Source organism: Pipra filicauda, unplaced genomic scaffold (genome assembly GCF_003945595.2).
Source record: "Pipra filicauda isolate LSUMZ 115617 unplaced genomic scaffold, ASM394559v2 scaffold185_size1782982_pilon, whole genome shotgun sequence".
NCBI classification, from domain to species: Eukaryota; Metazoa; Chordata; class Aves; order Passeriformes; family Pipridae; genus Pipra; species Pipra filicauda.
This window is the reverse complement of record NW_024104293.1, coordinates 1,526,711-1,545,278: the sequence shown is the minus strand read 5'-3', so window position 1 is coordinate 1,545,278 and position 18,568 is coordinate 1,526,711. Positions and strand designations below refer to the sequence as shown.

At 60.0% G+C, this 18,568-nt stretch overlaps 2 protein-coding genes and 1 long non-coding RNA gene across 5 annotated transcripts; 2 read left to right on the top strand and 1 right to left on the bottom strand.

The window, feature by feature from the left end:
• The first annotated feature begins 1,329 nt into the window (after window positions 1–1,329).
• Window positions 1,330–8,567, top strand: RARG (retinoic acid receptor gamma). Its single transcript, XM_027737868.2, has 7 exons — window positions 1,330–3,382; window positions 3,900–4,041; window positions 4,251–4,405; window positions 5,008–5,184; window positions 5,611–5,815; window positions 6,505–6,663; window positions 7,426–8,567. The coding sequence occupies exons 1-7, from the start codon at window positions 3,104–3,106 to the stop codon at window positions 7,602–7,604; spliced, it is 1,296 nt and encodes a 431-aa protein (XP_027593669.1). The 5' UTR covers window positions 1,330–3,103; the 3' UTR covers window positions 7,605–8,567.
• A 1,229-nt stretch (window positions 8,568–9,796) lies between these two features.
• ZNF740 (zinc finger protein 740) lies at window positions 9,797–13,474 on the bottom strand. Of its 2 annotated transcripts, XM_027737865.2 has the most exons (7): window positions 13,208–13,473; window positions 12,316–12,444; window positions 11,282–11,368; window positions 11,123–11,185; window positions 10,855–10,969; window positions 10,461–10,579; window positions 9,797–10,366 (listed from the first exon to the last, which is right to left on the bottom strand). In XM_027737865.2, exons 1-7 carry the CDS (start codon window positions 13,214–13,216, stop codon window positions 10,274–10,276), a joined length of 615 nt encoding a protein of 204 aa, XP_027593666.1. In that variant the 5' UTR covers window positions 13,217–13,473; the 3' UTR covers window positions 9,797–10,273. The 2 variants fall into 2 exon arrangements, with proteins under 2 accessions (XP_027593666.1, XP_027593667.1); XM_027737866.2 differs by lacking the exon at window positions 11,123–11,185 and having other exon boundaries at window positions 13,208–13,474.
• A 782-nt stretch (window positions 13,475–14,256) lies between these two features.
• On the top strand, window positions 14,257–16,263 carry LOC113996666. 2 transcript variants are annotated; one of them, XR_005563082.1, is made up of 3 exons: window positions 14,257–14,492; window positions 15,112–15,221; window positions 15,844–16,263. It is a non-coding gene; the product is annotated as an uncharacterized LOC113996666 (long non-coding RNA). The 2 variants fall into 2 exon arrangements; XR_005563081.1 differs by lacking the exon at window positions 15,844–16,263 and having other exon boundaries at window positions 14,268–14,492; window positions 15,112–15,313.
• The last annotated feature ends 2,305 nt before the right edge of the window (window positions 16,264–18,568 follow it).

The following is an 18,568-nucleotide window of genomic DNA, read 5'->3' as shown; positions in this document are numbered from 1 at the left end:
GGCGGCGGCGGCACCGCGGCGGCTCCACGACGTGACCAACCGGGGGGGCTGCGCCCTCCGCAGGGTCCTGGTGCCCGCGGGCTGCGGGACCCCCGCCCGCAGAGGTACCGGGGGGGCACGGGGGGGACACGAGCGTGAGGAGGTTGAGGGAGGAATGCGGCGCGGGAAGGGCCCTGGGCGAGGGAGGGGGGGGGCAGATGCGCGAGTGGGTGTGGGGGGCGAGGGAGGGCGGGGAGGCGTCTGTGAGCTTGAGTTTGAGTGTGCGAATGAGTGTGAGAGCGACGGGGAGCGGGGGGTCGGTGTGTGCGGGGGGGGTCGGTGGGTTCGTGGTCCGCGAGTGGGTGTGGGGGAGTAAAAAAGAGTCTCTGAGTGTGCAAATGAGTGTGAGAGCGACTGGGAGTGTGCGAGGAGCGGGAGGAGTCGGTGGGTCCGTGGGGGGGGTCAGGGGGTGCGTGGGGCGGTCGGTGGGTCCGTGGTCCGTGCGTGGGAGTCTCTTAGTGTGATCCTGAGTGTGCAAACGAGTGTGAGAGCGAGTGCGAGTGTGTGGGGAGTGAGGGGGGGGGTCGGCGGGTGCGTGGGGGGGTGTGTGTCCGTGTCCCCGAGTGGGTGCGGGGGTGTGGAAAGGGCTGTGTCCGAGTGTGCAAATGCGCGTGCAAGGGGGGGCTCAGGCGACCCGAGGGGGTCGGGGGACACCCCGCGTGGGTTCGGGGGGAGCCTGGTGAGTGACGCCCGTGGGTGCGGGACCGACCCGGGTATGTGCGGGAGTGACGTGAGAGGTGTGGAAAATGGGGAGGGGGGGCGAGTGGGGGCATGTGAGCGCGGGGGGAGTGAATGGGGTGTGGGACCTCCAATTCCCCCCCCTCCCCCGCCGAGGGAGCCAGGGAGTGAGGGGGGGGCGGTTTTGGGGGACCCCCTTCGGGGGGGGCGGGGTCCCAGACCCAATTTTGAGGATGTCCCGTTCGAGGGGGGGTGCATAGGGACGGGGAGAACCCACTCGGGATCCCTTCTGTGGAGGTTTGGACTCGATTTGGAAGGTTGGAGGACCTGGACACTGTTTTTGGGGGGCTCAGGAGGCCCTAAACCCTGTTTTTTGGGGGGTCGCGGGGTCCCGGACCCCTTTGGGAGGGCGGAAATAGGGACCCGGGTTTTTGGGGGGAGCACAGAGACGTGAACCTCACTAAGGGGCCATTTGGAACTGCTGGTGGGGGGGGGTTGACTCGATTTGGGGAGGTCGGGGGGCCCTAAACCCTGTTTTTGGGAGGGGTCCTGGACCCCTTTGGGGTGGCAATAAGAGGGACTTGGTTTTGAGGGGAGGGGCCCACGCGGGGGGTCCTGGGGCGCACTCGGGAATCCCCCTCGTGTAAATTTGGGCACAAACAGGTTGGGGGGGGCGGGACCCCCAAACCCCACCAAACTTCCCTCAAACCCTCCCTAAAACCCCCCTAAAGCTCCCCCTGTGCCCGTGGCGCGGTTTTCCATCCCGTGTCCCCCCCACGCCCAGTTCCCCTGCCCAACTGGTTCCAGTCGGGGCCGCACCCGCCCCCCCGCGTCCCCCCCGCGCTGCCAATGTGGCACTTTAACCCCTGCGGGGCCGCCCCAAAACCGCCCCGACCCCCCTTGGGGGTCGCGGAGAGGCCCCCCCTTCTCAGCAGGGCGGGAGGGGGCGTCACCCCCCGATTTTTAGGGAGGAACCCCCCTGGCCCTCCAAATTCCACCCCAGGAAGGGGGAACCTCCCCGTGCCCCCCCGTCCAAATTTAAGCCCTCGCCTTGGCGTTGGAGGTCCCCCCAAAGTTGGGGGGAGATATATGGGGGTCCCACAGCGTTGTGCCCCCCCCCCGCCCCGAGGGGTGTAGCCACTTTGGGGGGCTGTTTTGTGGGGTTGGGGGGTTAAATTTTGGTTTTCCCCCCCTAAATCCAGCGAGACACGGGAGTGTCCCCCAAATATGCCCCCCCAAACCCTCCGTGGGACCCTCTAGTATTCGGAGGGGGCACAACCGGCCCCCCCTAAACGTGGGGGGTCCCCGTGGAGGGAGGAGTGCGGGGGCGGGAGGGTGTGGCCCCCATTTCGGCCCCATTTTTAGGGGAGGGGGGTCAAGGGGAGTTTATTTTGGGGTGCCTGTGGCATGTGCGTGCCCAAGGCGGGCCCCACCCCTCCCTCAGACCCCCCCCCCCCGGGGTTAAAAACGCGCCAGTCGGGGCCGGAATTTCTTTAATTTCAGCAATTTTGGGTTTTCTGGAAAAAACCACACAAAACCCACCCAAAAAATACCCGCCTGCCCCTCCCCCAGCACCGCCCGGCCGCGTGCGGGGGGGCTCTTCCCCTCCCCCGCCGTGTCACACCCCCCCCGGCACAGCGAGGGGGAGTTTGGGACACCTCCACCCCGAATTTTGGGGTTGTGGGGAGTTGGGAACCTCCCCCGCCCTTAATTTTGGCGTTTATGTAGGCTCGGGACTCCCCGTCTCCAAATTTTGGGGGGTGGAAGGGGCTGGGGACCCCTCACCCCCAGTTTTGGGGTTCCGGAGTGGGATAGGGAGGGGGGTGACATAGGTGGGCATTGGGGGGTGACACTGATGATGCCCTCCCCTTCCCCCGTTGTGGCACCCCCAGGGACATTGGGGGTCTCGGACACTCCCATTACAAATTTTGAGGGTTTGGGGGGCTCAGGACCCCCCTGCTATGAATTTGGGGTTTTGGGGGGCTGAGACCCCCCCAACCGAATTTTGGCATTTGGGGGGGCTTGGGACCTCCCATCTCCGAATTTGGGGGGGACTGGGACCCCTCTAACTAAAGAGTTTTGGGGTTTGGGGGCTGGGACTCCCCCACACCGAGTTTTGGGGTTTGAATCTCAGATTTTGGAGCTGGGGGGGCTGTATGAAGGGTCCCCTTTTATTGGGGGACTTTTTTTTTGAACCCTGTTTTTGGGGGGGGTCGCAGCGTCCTGGACATGTTTGGGGGTGCAGAAAGAGGGACCTGGTTTTTTTGGAGGGAGGCACAGGGATGTGGAGACCCCACTGAGGGACCATTTGGGACCCCTTGGGGGGAGTTGGACCTGGTTTGGGGTGGTCGGGGGTCCTGGACCCTGTTTTTGGGGGGAGCCCGAGATGAAGGGGGGGTTAACATGGCGACCCCCCCAACGTAGGAGGATCCTGCCCCCTCCCTTTTACCCCTCCTTTTTGGGAGCGGTTCAGAGGATCTGCCTGACCCCCTCCCCTCCTCTTTTTGTGCCCCCCCCAGCCCTGGAGGCCCCCCCCGGGCGGGTTTTGGGGGACACGGGCCCCCCCTCACCGCCACCTCCCCCCCGCGTGTACAAACCCTGCTTCGTGTGCAGCGACAAGAGCTCGGGGTATCACTACGGGGTCAGCTCGTGCGAGGGCTGCAAGGTGGGCACGGGGGGATGGGAGGGACGGGAGGGGCACGGGGCTGGGGGGGCCTGGGGACAGTGGGGACTCTCCTGGGGCCGTGGGAACCTGCGGGTAGCAATGGGTACCCCGTGGGGGGCAGTGGGGACCCTGTGTGGGGAGTGGGGACTCTGGGGACTCCCCCCACCAGGGAATGAAGATCCTCCCCAAGCACTGGAACCCCCCCAGTTGACCCTGGGCAGCTTTACTGGGGTCCCTGGTGATCTGTTCCTGGTGCCCCCAGTCTGGGGGTACTCCTAGCCCCCCTTCACCCCGTTTTTGCCCCCCCTTCCCCCTGAGGTGCTGGGGACCCCCCCAAAGCCCTGGGACCCTCCCCAATAGTAAGTGACCCCAGTCACTCCAACGACCCCTGTGGAGCCACTGGGGAGCCCCCGGTTAACCCTGGGCAGCCTTACTGGGACCCCCAGTGCCCTGTTCCTGCTGTCCCCATTTTGGGGGTCCCCCCAGCCCCCTTGAACCCCATTCCCCCCAATTCTAGGGGTTTTTCCGGCGCAGCATCCAGAAGAACATGGTGTACACGTGTCCCCGGGAGCGGAACTGCCCCATCGACAAAGTGACACGGAACCGCTGCCAGTTCTGCCGCCTCCAGAAGTGCCTCCGGGTCGGGATGTCCAAGGAAGGTGCGAGGGAGCTCCGGGACTCCCCAGAAAATTGGGACAACTCCCCCCCAAAGTGGCACTGAGGGGTCCCAGGGTTGTCACAGTGGGGCTGGGGAAGCTCAGGGGGGGATGGTCCTGTGCCAGGGGGGGATTTTGGGGTCTGTGAGGGCTCTGGGGGGTCACCCCTGAACCCCCCTGCCCACCCCCCCCAAATTCCCTGCCACCCTCAGCCGTGAGGCACGACCGGAACAAGCGGAGGAAGGAGGTGAAGGAGGATTTTGGGGGAGACGAGCTGAGCCCTGAGTTGGCCGAGCTGGTGCAGAGGGTGAGCAGAGCCCACCAGGAGACCTTCCCCTCCCTGTGCCAGCTGGGCAAGTACACCACGGTGAGTGGGGCTGGGGGTTCTGGGGGGTCCCTGGGTGGGTACTACGGGGGTACCCCAAGCCTTGGATCCATAGAGGGGTCACTGAGTGACCCTGAACCCCCAAAACAAAAGATCTGAGCTCGGGGGGGGGCAGCTGGGGAGCAAGTTCAGGGGCAGGGTGGTGCTGGGGAGGGGTCCCAGGAGTTCCTAGGCAGTCGTGGGGGGGGGGGGGATTGGGGGTCCCTGGGGGGCACCCCAATCCTCAGACCCTTAGAGGGGTTCCTGGACCCCCTGGACCCCCAAAACACCAGATCTGAGCACTGGGGGCAGCTGGAGTCAAAGGCAGAGAGGTGCTGGGGAGGGGTCCCCAGGAGGCTCTGGGGGGTCCCAGTGATCCAAGGGGGTCCTAGAGGTCTGAGGAGGATCCAGTCCACCCTGAACCACCCTGACTGGGTCTGTGCCTCCCAGAACTTGAGCACAGACCACTGTGTGCAGCTGGGCAAGGGGCTGGGGGACAAGTTCAGGGAGCTGAGGTTGGGTTTGAGTGGTTCCAGGGGGTCTCAGCAGGTCCCAAACCACCCTAAACCCCCATAACTGAGTCCCTGGCCCCCTATGTCCCCCAGAACTCGAGTGCAGACCACCGTGTGCAGCTGGACCTGGGGCTGTGGGACAAGTTCAGTGAACTGGCCACCAAGTGCATCATCAAGATCGTGGAGTTCGCGAAGCGGCTCCCGGGGTTCACAGGGCTCAGCATGGCCGACCAGATCACCCTGCTCAAGGCTGCCTGCCTCGACATCCTGGTGGGCATCAGGGGATGTGGGGTCCTGGAGGGTGTTTGGGGGGGTCTTGGAGGGTGTTTGGAGGTTCCTCAGGGGGTTTGGGAGGACCTCAGGGGGGCTTGGGGAGTCCCATGGTGGCTCTGACCTCACCACCCACAGATGGATGTCCTGGAGAGGGGCTGGGTGGGTTTGGGGGTCCCCTATGGAAATTTTGGGGTCTCTTGAGGGGTTTCGATGTCCCTGGGTGGATATTTGGGATCCCTGAGTGGGGGGATTTCGGTGACCGCTGTGTGATTTTGGGGTTCCCTGACCCCCATGACCCCCAGATGCTGCAGATCTGCCCGTTACAGCCTGAGCAGGACATGAGGACGTTCTGGGATGGGCTGACCCTGGGGGGGGTGGTGTGTTTGGGATCCCTGGGTGATTTTGGGGTACCCTGACCCCCAGATGCTGCGGATCTGTACCCGGTACACCCCCGAGCAGGACACGATGACGTTCTCGGACGGGCTCACCCTGACCAGGACCCAGATGCACAATGCAGGGTTCGGGCCCCTCACTGACCTTGTGTTCGCCTTTGCGGGGCAGCTCCTGCCCCTGCAGCTCGACGACACTGAGACGGGGCTGCTTAGTGCCATCTGCCTCATCTGTGGAGGTAGGGGGACATCAGGGACACTGGGGGGAAAAGGGGGGCACAGGGGGCACGGAGGGTATTGGGATATGGGTGTCACAGCGGGGCAGCTCCTGCCCCTGCAGCTCGATGACACCAAGACTGCGCTGCTCAGTGCCATCTGCCTCATCTGTGGAGGTGGAGGGACATGAGGGACACCAGGGGGACATGGGATATCAGGAATATAGGGGTCACAGCAGGGCAGCTCCTGCCCCAGCAGCTCAGTGACACTGAGCTGGGGCTGCTCACGGCCATCAGCCTCATCTGTGGAGGTGAGGACACGACGGGGGACATTGGGGAGACACCAGGAGGCTTGGGGAGTATCAGGGGTTTGGGGATAGGAGAGGTGTAAGGGGGTATAAGGGACACGGGACTGAGAGGGGGCTGCTCAGGGCCATTGGCCTAATGTGAGGAGGTGGGGGAACACTGGGAACGTGGGGACATTGAGGGGACATCAGGGACACGGGTATTGGGGCACATGGGGGGCTCGGGGACCAGACTGTGGGGACATGTCTCCTAGGACGAGAGACAATGGTGGGCATGTGGGGACACGGTGACACTGGGATCTGCAGGGCAGGAGAGGGCAGGGATGGGGGGGCAGGGGGGACATGGGAATATGGGGACACAGGGACACTGTCCTGGTGGTCCCATCCCGGGGGTCTCTGTCCCCCCAGACCGGATGGAGCTGGAGCAGCCCCGGCGCGTGGAGCGGCTGCAGGAGCCGCTGCTTGAGGCTCTCCGGGTCTACGCACGGCGGCGGCGGCCTCGGCAACCGCAGCGATTCCCCCGAATGCTGCTCAAAATCACCGACCTGCGTGGCATCAGCACCAAGGGTGAGACCCCCGGGAACCCTCGAAATGGGTACAGCCCCTCCCAACAGCCCAAAACCCCTGGGACCCCCCGAAAACCCACCCCAACCCCAGTACTTCTGCAAATGCTCAAAAATCACCGATCTGTCTGGCATCAGCACCAAGGACGAGACCCTCGGGACCCCCCCCAGACAGGAATAGCCCCCAAAGGCCCCTCGGACCCCCTCTGAGCCCCTCTGACCCCAAAATCCCCCAAACACCCCCCTCTCAACACCCCAAAATCCTTCTCTGGGACCCCGCCCAGCCTCATTTTGGGGGGGGTCTAAGGTCTTGGTGGGGTGGTTGTCCAAGGTTTTGGGGGGTTCAAGGTTTTGGGGAAGGGGAGTTGAAACTCTTGGGGGGGGGGGGTTTCAAAGTTTTTGGTGAGGTTGAAGGTCTTGGGGGGGGGTTGAAGCTCATTTGAAGGGGATTCAAGGTCTTTGGGGGTGCTTAAGCTCTAGGAGGGGGTTGAAATTTGGGGGGTTCAAGTGCTTGAAGGGGCTTAAATTTAGGGGGGTTGAAGGTAGTTTGGGGAGGGCCCAAGATCTTTTTGGAGGGAGTTGGAACTCTTGGGGGGGGTTCAGAGTTTTGGGGGGGTTCAAGCTCTTGGTGGGCTTTTGAGCTCATTTTGGGGGCTCCCTCTCCTGGGATGGAGAGGGTCTAAGCTCTCACGGGGGAAATTCCAAGCCCCTGGGGCAGATGTTAATTATTGGAGGGGGGGGTCACTCACACTTTGCTCCCCACCAGGGGCAGAACGGGCTCTGACCCTGCGCACGGAGATCCCGGGGCCGATGCCCCCCCTGATCCGGGAGATGCTGGAGAACCCCGAGATCTTCACTGAGGGGGAGGGCCAGGGGGAGCCCCCCCCACCCCCAGACCCTCCCACGGCCCAGGACAGCCCCCCCGGCCCCCCCAAATCCCCGTAACCCCCCCAACTCCCCAGAGCCCCTATGGTGGGGGCACTCATAGCTGCCTTCCAGGGTCCCCCCCTTTTGCTCTGGGAGGCGGGAGACCCCCAAAGTGGGCCCCCCCCTGAGCTGGGGTGGGGGGTGTCAGAGACTGACAGAGCAAAGCTATTGCCTTAAGCTGGGGGGGGGTCCAGGGACCCCTCCCCCCTTCCAAACTCAGCTTCAGCCAAAGCCCCCCCAGCCCCTGCTGCCCCTGCCTTGTAGTGAGAGGAATTTTAAGAGGGGCAGCCCCCCCTCCCCCCAAATTAACACTCGTGGGTTGCCCCCCCCTAAATACCCCCCTGAGGGTTTATTTATTGGACACAGGGTGGATTCTGGGAGGGGGGGGAACCCCCATTATCCCCCCCAGGACATTCCCCCCCCCCCAGTTTGGGGGGGCCCCATTTATATGTTGTTGGGGGTGGGGGGACCCCAAAATTCCTCCCTCCATCCTATTCCCTATACACTACAGAGACCAAAGATGGGGGGGCCACAAGATGACTCCCCCAACTTCCCCCCTATTTTGGGGGGTTCTCAAGCCATAGGGTGACCCCAGTACCCCCCCAGGGCAGCTTTGGGGGGGGACACACCCCCAAATATGTTACCCCCCCCAAGTCTGGCTGAGTGGGGGGGCCCGGGCTTGCTGCTGCCCCCCTAAATTTGTCCCCCCCCCAACTTGGGTGGGGTCTGTTACACTACGGGGGGGTGGTGACCCTTCCCCCCAGGGCAGCACTTTCACCCCCCCCTTTATTTATTCCTCTGCGTTTACATTGGGCCCCTGCCATTTTCAGGGGGCCCCCCTGCCGCTGCCCCGCCCCCGCTAGCCATCCCCCGCTTTTGGGGGGCCCCCCAGCCATGTTTACAGCCCTCCCCCACTCCCTCTGTGCTGAGGGGAGGTCTCGGGACTTTTCTATTTTTGCAAATTAAAGTGACGGAAATTTTTGGAGGGGTTGTGAATCTGGGGGGGCAAGAGGGGGTCTAGGAGGAGGAGGGGAGGCTTGGGACCCCCCCTAAGGTGATGGGGGGCACCAATGGGGTGGAAGTGGGGGCACTCCTGGGTTATTTGGGGGGGGCACTGGGAACTCCCCAAACTTGGGGACTCCTCCAGAGATAAAGGGGGGGGGTCACTTGGGGACCCCTCTCCAGGGATAAGGGGGGGGCACCCCTGGGGTATTTGGGGGGGCGTTTGGGGACACCCCCCCATCCAGTTTAATGATTTCCCCCCCATTTTTGGGGTCTGGGGGGGAGGCACAAATAGGTTCTGGGGGTCCCCCCAAATACCACTCCCTCGCCCCTGAAGAAACCAAATTTAGGTTAAAAAAAGCAAAACCCCAAAGTTTTATTTAAATAAACCCTAAAGGAAGGGGGGGGCACACGGGGGATGGGGAAGGAAAGGACGACATTTTGGGGACACGGGTGGGGGGACACAAAATTTGGGAACCCTTAGAAAAAACTACCGTTTAAAAGTGACCTCCCCTCCCCCCCGGGGGTGACCCCCGACCCCCCCCTCCCCATAGCAAAATAACTGTAATAAACCCCAAAACCCCAACAAAACATCCCAAAAATGAATCTGGGGAGGGCAGAGGGGTGGTGTGTGTGTGTGACCACCCCCCCGGGTTTGGGGGGGCCACAAAACCCCCCCAGAATCCCCCCAACCCACCCCCTGGAGCCCTCAAACCACCCTCCCTGACCCCCAAATTTAGCGGGGGGGGCTCAGCAGAGCCAAAGCCTTTTTCGAAGCGTCACTGGGGGGGGGTGTCCCCAAAGTCCTGCAGGTCCAGAAAGGGGGGTCAGGGCACCAAAAAAAGGGGGGGGCCAAAATTCATCAGCTTTGTCCCCCCTTGGAGCAGTCTGTGATTGGGGGAGGCATGAGACCCCCAAAATGTGGGGGGGAACACTAGGGGGGACCCCCAGAGTTTTTTGGGGCATCCTGGATCTTCCAACCATTCCCCCTCAGCAGATCCATGGTTTTCCCACCCCAGAGAACGGAGGTTTCCAGGATTTTCCTCCCCCTGGGAATGGGGTTTTCTGGGAAATGGGGGTCCCTTCGCCCCCCCCCCCCGGGTGCAGCCCCCCGCCACAGGTGCAGGGGGAGACACAGGGAGCCCCCCCCAAACCACGTGGAAACAGGGGAAATGTCCCTGGAATCCACAGGAATTCCAGAGGGAATGGGAAGTGCTGCCTTTTTATGTTTTCCATAAAAAGGGGGAATTTGCCACCGTCCCGAAGCCAAGACACCCCCCAAAATCCTCAGTTTTCCTCCTTTTTCCCCCCAAAAAAGCAGGTTTGGAGAGGTCATTCCCAGCGGGACCCTCCTACCTGTGCCCTAGGTACCCCAAACCTGCTGGGATTTGGGGCAGTTTGGGGGCTCCCAGTCTGTCCTATGGGGGAATGTGGGGTGGATTTAGGGATCCAACGATGAGGAGGGCACAGCTTGAAGATTCCAGGAGGATTTTTGGGCTCATTATCCCAGTTTTTAGGCCAGAAGGGTGGGAAAGATCCGAGTTTTTCACACTGGGAACGCTCCAGGTTTTTTTAGGAGTTCTCAGCTCAGGGTGAAAAATCCGGGTGAAGCAGAGGATGCAGAGGGTGGGGGGTGCAGGAGGGAGGCTCCCCCTTCCTCCAGCACCCCCAGAATTCCCAGAATTTCACAGCAGGAGCTGGGAGTCAGGGGGGTTCTTGCCCTGGCAGCCCTGGCACATCCGCTTGTGCCGCAGGAGCCGGTCTGTGCGGGAGAAACTCTGCGGGATGGAGGGGATTAGGGTTGGAATTCGGGGTGGGGGCGCTTCTGGGGGTTTCCAAGGGAATTCCAGGTGGGATTTCCCATGGAATTACCTGCATGCAGCGCTCGCACTGGTAGGGCTTCTCCCCACTGTGCACCCGCTTGTGCCGCTCGAGGTGGTACTTCTGGATGAAGCGCATGTCGCACACGTCGCATTCAAAGGGCTTCTCCCCTAAAGTGAGGGGGAGTTGGGGGGCTAATTAACACCCCTGGGGGTAATTAGGGGGTGTGGGAATGGAGGAGGAGGGGGGAAGTTGTGGGATTAAGGGGTGGTTGGGATCGGGGAGGGAGGGAGCACAGGTCACACTCAAAGGGCTTCTCCCCTAAACTGGGGGGTGTCCAGGGGGTTAATTAACACCTAACTGGGGGGGAATCGGGATGGGGGGGAGGAGAGGGCTAATTAAGGCTGTGAGGGGTTTATTAGGGTGTGTTAATTGGTGCCCCCACCGGTGTGGATGAGGATGTGCCGTTTGAGGTGGTAACTGCTCCGAAAGGCCCCGAAACAGTGGTCGCAGATGAAGTTCTTGAGCTGGAAGGACCCGTTTTGCTCGATCACCACCATCTACAAACCATGGGGGGATAGAGATTGGGGGGGCTCAGAGCCGGGGGGGCCCCCAGCAGCCCCACCCAAATCCCCCCCCCGGCCGTCCTGCGCCTGCCGGAGTTTGGGAGATTCTCTTCCTCCTCCTCCTCCTCCTGGGGGGCGGCGGCAAACCTGGGACTGGGAGCGGCGGGACGAGCTCGGGGGTCCCTCGGCGCTGGGAACCCGCTTGCGGCGCTGCCGGGGGGGCCAGGGGGGGTCAGCGGGCACGGGGGGGGCACAGAGACCCCCCCCCACGCCACAGAGACCCCCCCGTTGGGGAGGGGAACCTGCCTTTTTCATGGATTTCTTGGGGTTGGAGGCCTCGGGGGTGTCGTCGTCCTTGCGGGCGCGGGGCTTGTCGGGGTCTTGGCGGAGGGACTGGGGGGATTTGGGGGTGGGATGGAGGGGATTGGGGAGGGGGGGATTTGGGGGTAAAAGGGGGCAGGGAATGGGGAGGGATTTGGGGGGTCATTGAGGGGTTGAGAATTGGGAAGGGGAGTTAAAGGGGGGATTTGGGGGCAGGAATTGGGGGAAAAATCAGAGAGGGGGGATTGGGGGGTAAAAGGGGGGGCAGAAATTGGGGAGGGGGGATTTGGGGGGGGCAGGGAATGGGGAGGATTTGAGGGGGCAGGAATTGGGGAGGAAGATGTGAGGTAAGGGGGGGCGGGAATTGGGGAGGGGGTTTTGGGGGCAGGAATCGGGATTGGGGAGTTAGAAATTGGGGGATAAGATTGGGAAGGGAATTCGGGGGTAAAGGGGGCAGGGAATGGGGGAGGGAGGATAATGGAATTAGGGGGAGGGAATCAAATGGAAATAACAGAATTAGGGCAGGAAAAGGCAAATCAGAGATAGAAAATTCCAATTAAAGGACAAAAAACCCCAACGAAAGAGGAAAAGTCCAACTGAATGGAAATGAAATTGAATTAAAGAAGGAAAAGATCCAATTAAAGAAGAAAAAACTCAAATAAAAGCAGGGAAAAGCTAAATTAAACCAGCAAACCCCAAAATTAAAGGTAGAAAAACCTGAATTAAAGGTGGAAAATCTGAAATTAAAGACAGAAAGTCCCAGATTAAATGTGGAAACCCCTGCATTTTTCTTAAGTTTTAAGTTGTAAAAGAGGAAACCCCCAAATTAAAGGTTAAAAGAGCCAAATTAAAGGCAGAAAAACACAAATCAAAGGTGTAAAAAGACAAATTAAATCAGGAGAAAGCAAATTAAAGCAGAAAAAAACTCAAATTAAAGCCAGAACCCCTCCAACTGAAGGTATAACCCCCCCATTAGAGCCAGACCCCCCCAGTCCAGGGGGTTCCCTCCCATCCCATACCAGCAGGTCAGGGCTGGAGCCTCTTTCCCGGTTCCCGTCCTGTTTTCCAGCCTTGGGCATCATCTTCTTACTGGCGACTGTGGGGACCAGGCAGACCCCCGAGAGCCCCTCACAGGCCAGGAGACTCGCCTGGGGGGCACAGAGACCCCCACCATCAACAGAGACCCCAAAACCCCCAAGAGACTTGCTGGGGGAGGACAGGGACCCCCAACACCAGCACAGACCCCCTTACTCCCCCCAAACTCCCTCCTATCAGCACAGACCCCAAAACCCCCTAGGAGACTTGCCTGGGACCCCCCCCATCATGAACCAAACCCCCCAAAAGCCCCCCCAAAAAACCCTACAAGACTCGCCTGGGGGGACAGGGACCCCCACCATCAACAGAGACCCCCCAAAAAACAAGGAGACCCTGGGAGGGAATGTGGGAAAATCCCAAGGAAACTTGGGATAATCCCAGGGTGATTCTGAGTCGGGAGGGGGAGGTGAACTCCCTTTTTTGGGGCCTGGCAAGACAAAGGATTAATGGGAAATTTGGGGGTAATCCCACAGAAATTGGGATAATTTTAGGGAAAATTTAGGATAATCCCAGGGAAAAGTGGGAAGACTCCAAAAGTAGGGATGAGGGGGCTGAACCCCCTTATTTGGGGCCTGACAGGACCAAAGGTTAATGGGAAATTTGGGCATAATTCCAGAAAAACTGAGAAACTTTGGAATAAGCTTGAAGAAAATTTGGAATAAAACCAGGGGAAAGTGGGAAGGGGGGTTCCAGCTCCAGCCCCATTTTCCCCCTTTTTCCCACATTTTGGGGCCATTTTTCCCCCAAAAAGCTGCCAGGCCTTGGGATTTGGGGGCCTTTGGGGGATTTTGGGGATGGTGGGTGGGGGCTCATTACCTGAGCCATGGTGTGGGAGCCTTTGGCCTGACTGTCGCCCAGGCAAAGCTCCTTTTGGGGGCAGAAAAGGTGGGATCAGTAAATTTTTATGGATTTTTGGGCGGGCTCCAGTACCCGCCACGGCGCCGCCATTCCTTCCTCCTCCTCCTCCTCTTCCTGGGGGGCCACGGGCTCAGGAAAGGGGGGGGACACTCGTCCAGGCCCCCCCCCAAAGCCGGGACCCCCCAAAGCGGGAGGTGTTGGATCCGCAGGGACGGAGTTGTCGGGGGGTCCTGGGGGGAAAAGAGGGTAAAGGGGGGTCCCCAAAAGTGGGGGGGTCACCCACCCAAACCGGGAGGGGTTGGGGGGACTCTGGGGGTGATTTGAGGGGGGTGGGGGTGGCTTTGGGGTGTTGGATCTGGGGAGGACTGGAGGGGGTGATATGGGGTGGCGGGGGTCACCAACCCTAAACTGGTGGAGTCTGGCAGGGTTTGAGGGGGCCCAAATGTGTGGGGGGAACCTGGGGGTGGGGTCCAGGGCAGGGTGACACGGTGGGGGGAGGAAGGGGGATCCTGGGGGGTGGGTGACCCTGAGGGGAGTTTGGGGGGGCCCTAGACAGGGAGGTGAGAGCGGTGGGGGAAGGTCAGGTCTCGGGGGGGTCCCGGCGGGGGAGTCACAGTGACGGGGGGGGGTCCGGAGAAGGGAGAGGGCCCGGGGTTTGGGGGTTCGCACGGGGGGGGTCCCAGGCACGGGGGTCGCACCGAGACGGTGAATCATCGGGGGGGGTCACACCGGGGGTGGGTTAGGGTCCCACCAGGGTGGTCTCGAGCGCCCCCCCCATTGTACCTCCCCTCCCTGCCCCCCTCCCCGGGCGGGGGGCGGGGGGCGCGAGTCGGCCCCGGGGGTGTCTCGGGGGGTGTGTGTGGGTCTCTCCGGGGGGTTTTTCGGGGGGTGTCGGTCCGTACCTTCCGCGGCCCCTCCGCGCTCCCGCCGCCCCCCCCGTCCTCACCCGGAACTGGAAACTCCGCCCCCGCCGCCTCTTCCGAGAGCCACAAACGCCGGGCGGAAGCGACGGGTGCAATGCGCATGAGTATAAAGGAAGAGCGAGGCCAGGCTCCCCGTCGCCATCTTGGGTGATGGTGGTTGCCATGGCAACCGCGCGGCCTACACCTCTCAGAGCAGCCTGAGCCCTCCGATAGGGGGAACGGCCCCGAGCCGACGACCCCCGACACCCTCTGGGACCCCTCCGTGTCCTCCTCGAGACGCAGTCCTCGCTGTGACCCCTCCTCCCCGCTGGGACCCTGTGGTGAGTTGACCTTGCCTGGATGCCAGGTGCCCACCCAGCTGCTCTATCACTCCCCTTTCCAGCGGGACAGGTGAGAGAGTAAGGTGTAAAAAAAACCCCAACTCATGGGCTGGGTTAAGGCAGTTTATTTAAAGCAAAAAAGTAAAGCGAAGCTTGCGTCTGCAGAAGCAAAAGATAGCAGAGTTCATTCTCTACTTCCCATGAGCAGTGATGGTCGGCCACTCCCGAGAAGCAGAGCTTCAGTACATATGATGGTTCCTCAGCAAGCAGCCATTGGAGACAATGAATGCCCCCCTTCCTGCTCTTTGTCTCAGCTTTTATATCTGAGCTGACGTCATATGGTCTGGAATATCCCTTTGGTCAGTTTGGGTCAGCTGGCCTACTTGGGTCCCCTCCCAGGATCTTGCCTGATTTTTCTCTTATATAGCTCACAGACTTAATCTTCATTCTTTCCCTGTTCCACTGATGGGTAGGATCACTTATTTCCTTTGCCCTGTAATGTAGTTGAAGATCAAATAGACTTTCTATGTTGCTTTGGCTATCCTGATTCTAGCTTTTTTTCAGTAACACAAGTAGAACAAGTACTGAAATAGCGCTGAACTGTCGTTTCTTCCCCCAGTGACTGAGGAGAGCCATGAAGAACCAGCCTTCAGAAACTTTGTGCAGGACATGCGGATGAAATGCCAGAGGAGAAGCAACCCAAAGGAATGAGACCTTCAGACACAAAAGGTTTGGAATCACTTGTAATGGAGTTAAAACTGAAGGAATGGCATAAAGAAACTTGCACGGAACCATGCATGAAGACTTTTATCTGTGAACAACTTCCTCTGATAGATTTTTATTTTTCTTTCCGCGGTAACTGTTGGTCCGGTGAGTTAAAGGTCTTGCAGCCAACTGACTGCACATTTGGCCATCTGCCACTGTGGCTTCCTGAAGCTGAAGGAACTAGAAAGCAGTTTCTTTTCCTGCAACTTGTTCAGATCTCTCTGTTAAGAGCTTAGATTTTGAGCTCTGACAGCATTAGCATCCAGAGTACTCACTGGTCCCCAGAGGCACCTTCCGTTTGCAGAGTGAAGTCAGGCATCTGCTCCAGCCAGGGCACAACTTGATCAATCCGCTGTTTGATGTTTTGGTTTTCATTAAGTAGATTTTATGTACTAAGAAATGTGTGATGGTTAATAGAAGGAGATTTCATGTCACCATTCTAAGGTGAGACTTTTCCCCTGTGCTTGCAGCCTATTCATATAGATGCGCAGCAAATCTATCTTAAGTATATTACAACCCTGCAGGTTACCTGGTGACAACAGGGAGGTCCCTTTGCCCACATTGCCTTTCTCTTGCCCCTCTCCAGCCCGAGGCCACTCCTCTGCTCACTCAGTCTGGCCTCGCTGTCCTACACGATGCCTCTTCTGTCTTCTCCAATGGCTGCTGCCAAGAAAAGCGGACATAGTGAGTCCCAAGTGCTGACTCCTCACCACTACACCTGGAGAACCACTATGCCAGCCCCTCAGTGATTCCACCTCCAACCCTATCCCCATACGCTGGGATAGCTACTCTGGGGCTGAAGCTGGAATATAGTGTCTAGAGCTGGACCTGAAGTAAACATCCTGCTCTGATCAAGGAGCAACTTCACTTGGTGGTGGGAAGATGTGGAGCTGAAATCACTGCAGGGCTGGGATTGCAGAGAGGCGTTCCAGAGATTGGTTTGCAGAACCTGGGCACAGATCAGCTTCAGCATCAGCTTCAACATCAGCGGAGACTGCGCGGGAGAAGGAGGGTGGGCAGCGGGCCTGGGGCGGGCAGAGGGATACGGGGTGGGGGCAGGCACTTAAAAGATTTCGGCCAGGGAGCTGATCTCAGCCAGCACTCAGTCGGGGCAGTCTAAGTCCCCGCAGCAGCAGAACTGCTGCGTGAGGAGAGGCAGTCAGAGGTGCATTGCTGCTCTGCGTCCTCCCTGCTCCCGGCCGCTGACTCCCGGCCCACCACGTCGAGGGGGTGCTACCCCAGTGGTGCCCCAGTGTGTCCTAGTGCCTCCCCAGTGCCTCTCAGTCCTATCCCAGTGCCTCCAGTCCCTCCCCCGAGAATCCCAGTCCCAGCCCAGTTCCCCCAAGTGCCCCCAGGCCCTCTCCAGTGCCCTCAGTCCCAGCCCAGTCCCTCCCCAGCGCATCTCAGTCCTATCCCAGTGCCCCCAGTCCCATAGTCCCCAGTCCCTCCCCAATGACCCCTAGTCCCATCCCAGTGTTCCCAGTCCCTCCCCAGAAAATCTCAGTCCCACCCCAGTGTCCCCATTCCCAGCCCAAATCCCTCCAGTGCCCCCAGTCCCTCTCCAGTCTCCCCAGTGCCATCCCCATCCCTCCCCACTGCCCCCAGTTCCTCCCAGTGCATCCCAGTCCTTTTCCCCGATGCAAGAGACACAGGGGGCATGAAATCCCAGGGCAGCTGCACTGAGGTTCTACGATTGAGTTGTTCTAAATTAGGTAATTCTCTTAGTGAGCAATTTGAGTTGTTAGACAGCACGGACTGCAGAAGGATTTTTCGGTAAACTGATTGTTTTTTAATTTATTGTAAAGCTCTCCTAAAAACCCTACACCGGTGTGCGTTTGCTGCACCTGCACTGGGGGCTGCAGGGAGAAGCAGCTGGGGGGGGTTTGCTCTCTGCCCCTTTCCCACCTTCCCCTCGGTTCCCTGGGACTCCAGGGAATCCCAGCTCCCCTTGGCTTCTCTGGGGGCCTCGCAGCAGGGTTTCTAAGTGTGGCCCTGAGATTTTCTGGCCTTGGAACCGATGGCTGTTTTGGGGCACGTCTCACCAGGCAGTCTGTCTTTTAACGCTTGCCGGGGCAGGAGAATTGCGGCGGAAGAAAGCAAAGGAAGCCCAGAGCCTGGAGTAGGCAGGCCCGGGCCTCTGGTGAGCCCAGGCCTTGCTGCTCGGTGCCGATTGTGCTCGGGGCTTGTTCCTCACCGTTCGGTTCCAAATGAGAGGGGAGCAAGAGGCAGAAAAGCAGCTGCTGCTGCTGGGGCTGAACTGTCTGCAGTGCCCGAGGGCCGGGCAGGACTTGGCCCCGATGCCTGCATTGCTCTGCAGCGGCCAGGGAGGGGTCCCAAAAGTCATCCCCCGCCTGCTGTGCTGCACAGCAGGGGCTGGCTGGGCTGGTTCCAAAAAGCTGGGAAGGGATAACCTCTGCCTGCAGCTGCCTGGAGTTGCTGTTGGCCCTGGGCTTTCTGTGCCACTCGTGGCCACGGGCTGATGGCAGGAGCGCTCCAGCCTTGGGACAGATGGCCTGAAGGCGAGCCCGGGGCCTGTGCGGGGCAGGGCTGCCCCTCGGCCCCTGAGCGCGGGAGGGTGTGGAGGGAATGTATTGCCTGGGCTTTGGCAATCTGGCCCCCAGAAAGACTAAGTAACCTCTTCCAACAGGGGAAGACTGAAACAAGCGGGGCCAGAAAGAACTGGAGTTTCTGGAGAATAAAAGCTGGAAGTATCCCCCTGAAAATCCCCCCGGGCGGTCAGTGGTCTGACTTGCACAGACCCGTGGCCTTGGCCAGGAGCGGTCCTGCGGGAAGCGCCTTTGCCCAGGCTGTAATTTTAATTTCCATTGGGTGCTGGCAAAGCCCCTCTGGGTGAGCCCCAGTGCCTGGCACGAGCGGAGCGGGCTTCCAGGGCACTCATTGCAGGCGTTGTGTTTAAGGGAGGAGCAGGGGAGCCTTTCTCTGGCCCAGAGGAGCTGCAGCGTTCCCCTCTCTGGAAGAATAAAAACTAAAAAAATACAAAGCAAAGGTAAAAGAAAATGAAAAATAAAGAGAATAAAAAATAAACGAAATAAAGAAGAAAATATAAAATGGAAAAGAACAATAAAAAAACAATAAAAGCAAGAAAACTAAAAAGGAAATAAAACTAAATAAAAGAGAAAAAAAACCCTTATTGGGCGCCCCGTTTACTGCCCGCCCCCCCGGCCCCGCATTCCGAACTGTAAACTGGAGGTCACCCCTAAACTGTGAGAAGGGGACCCCAAAACGTGGGTGGGGGAGCCCCAGGGAGCCGAAAAAAGCGGAGGGGGAGCCGAGAAACGTCAGGGACGGGC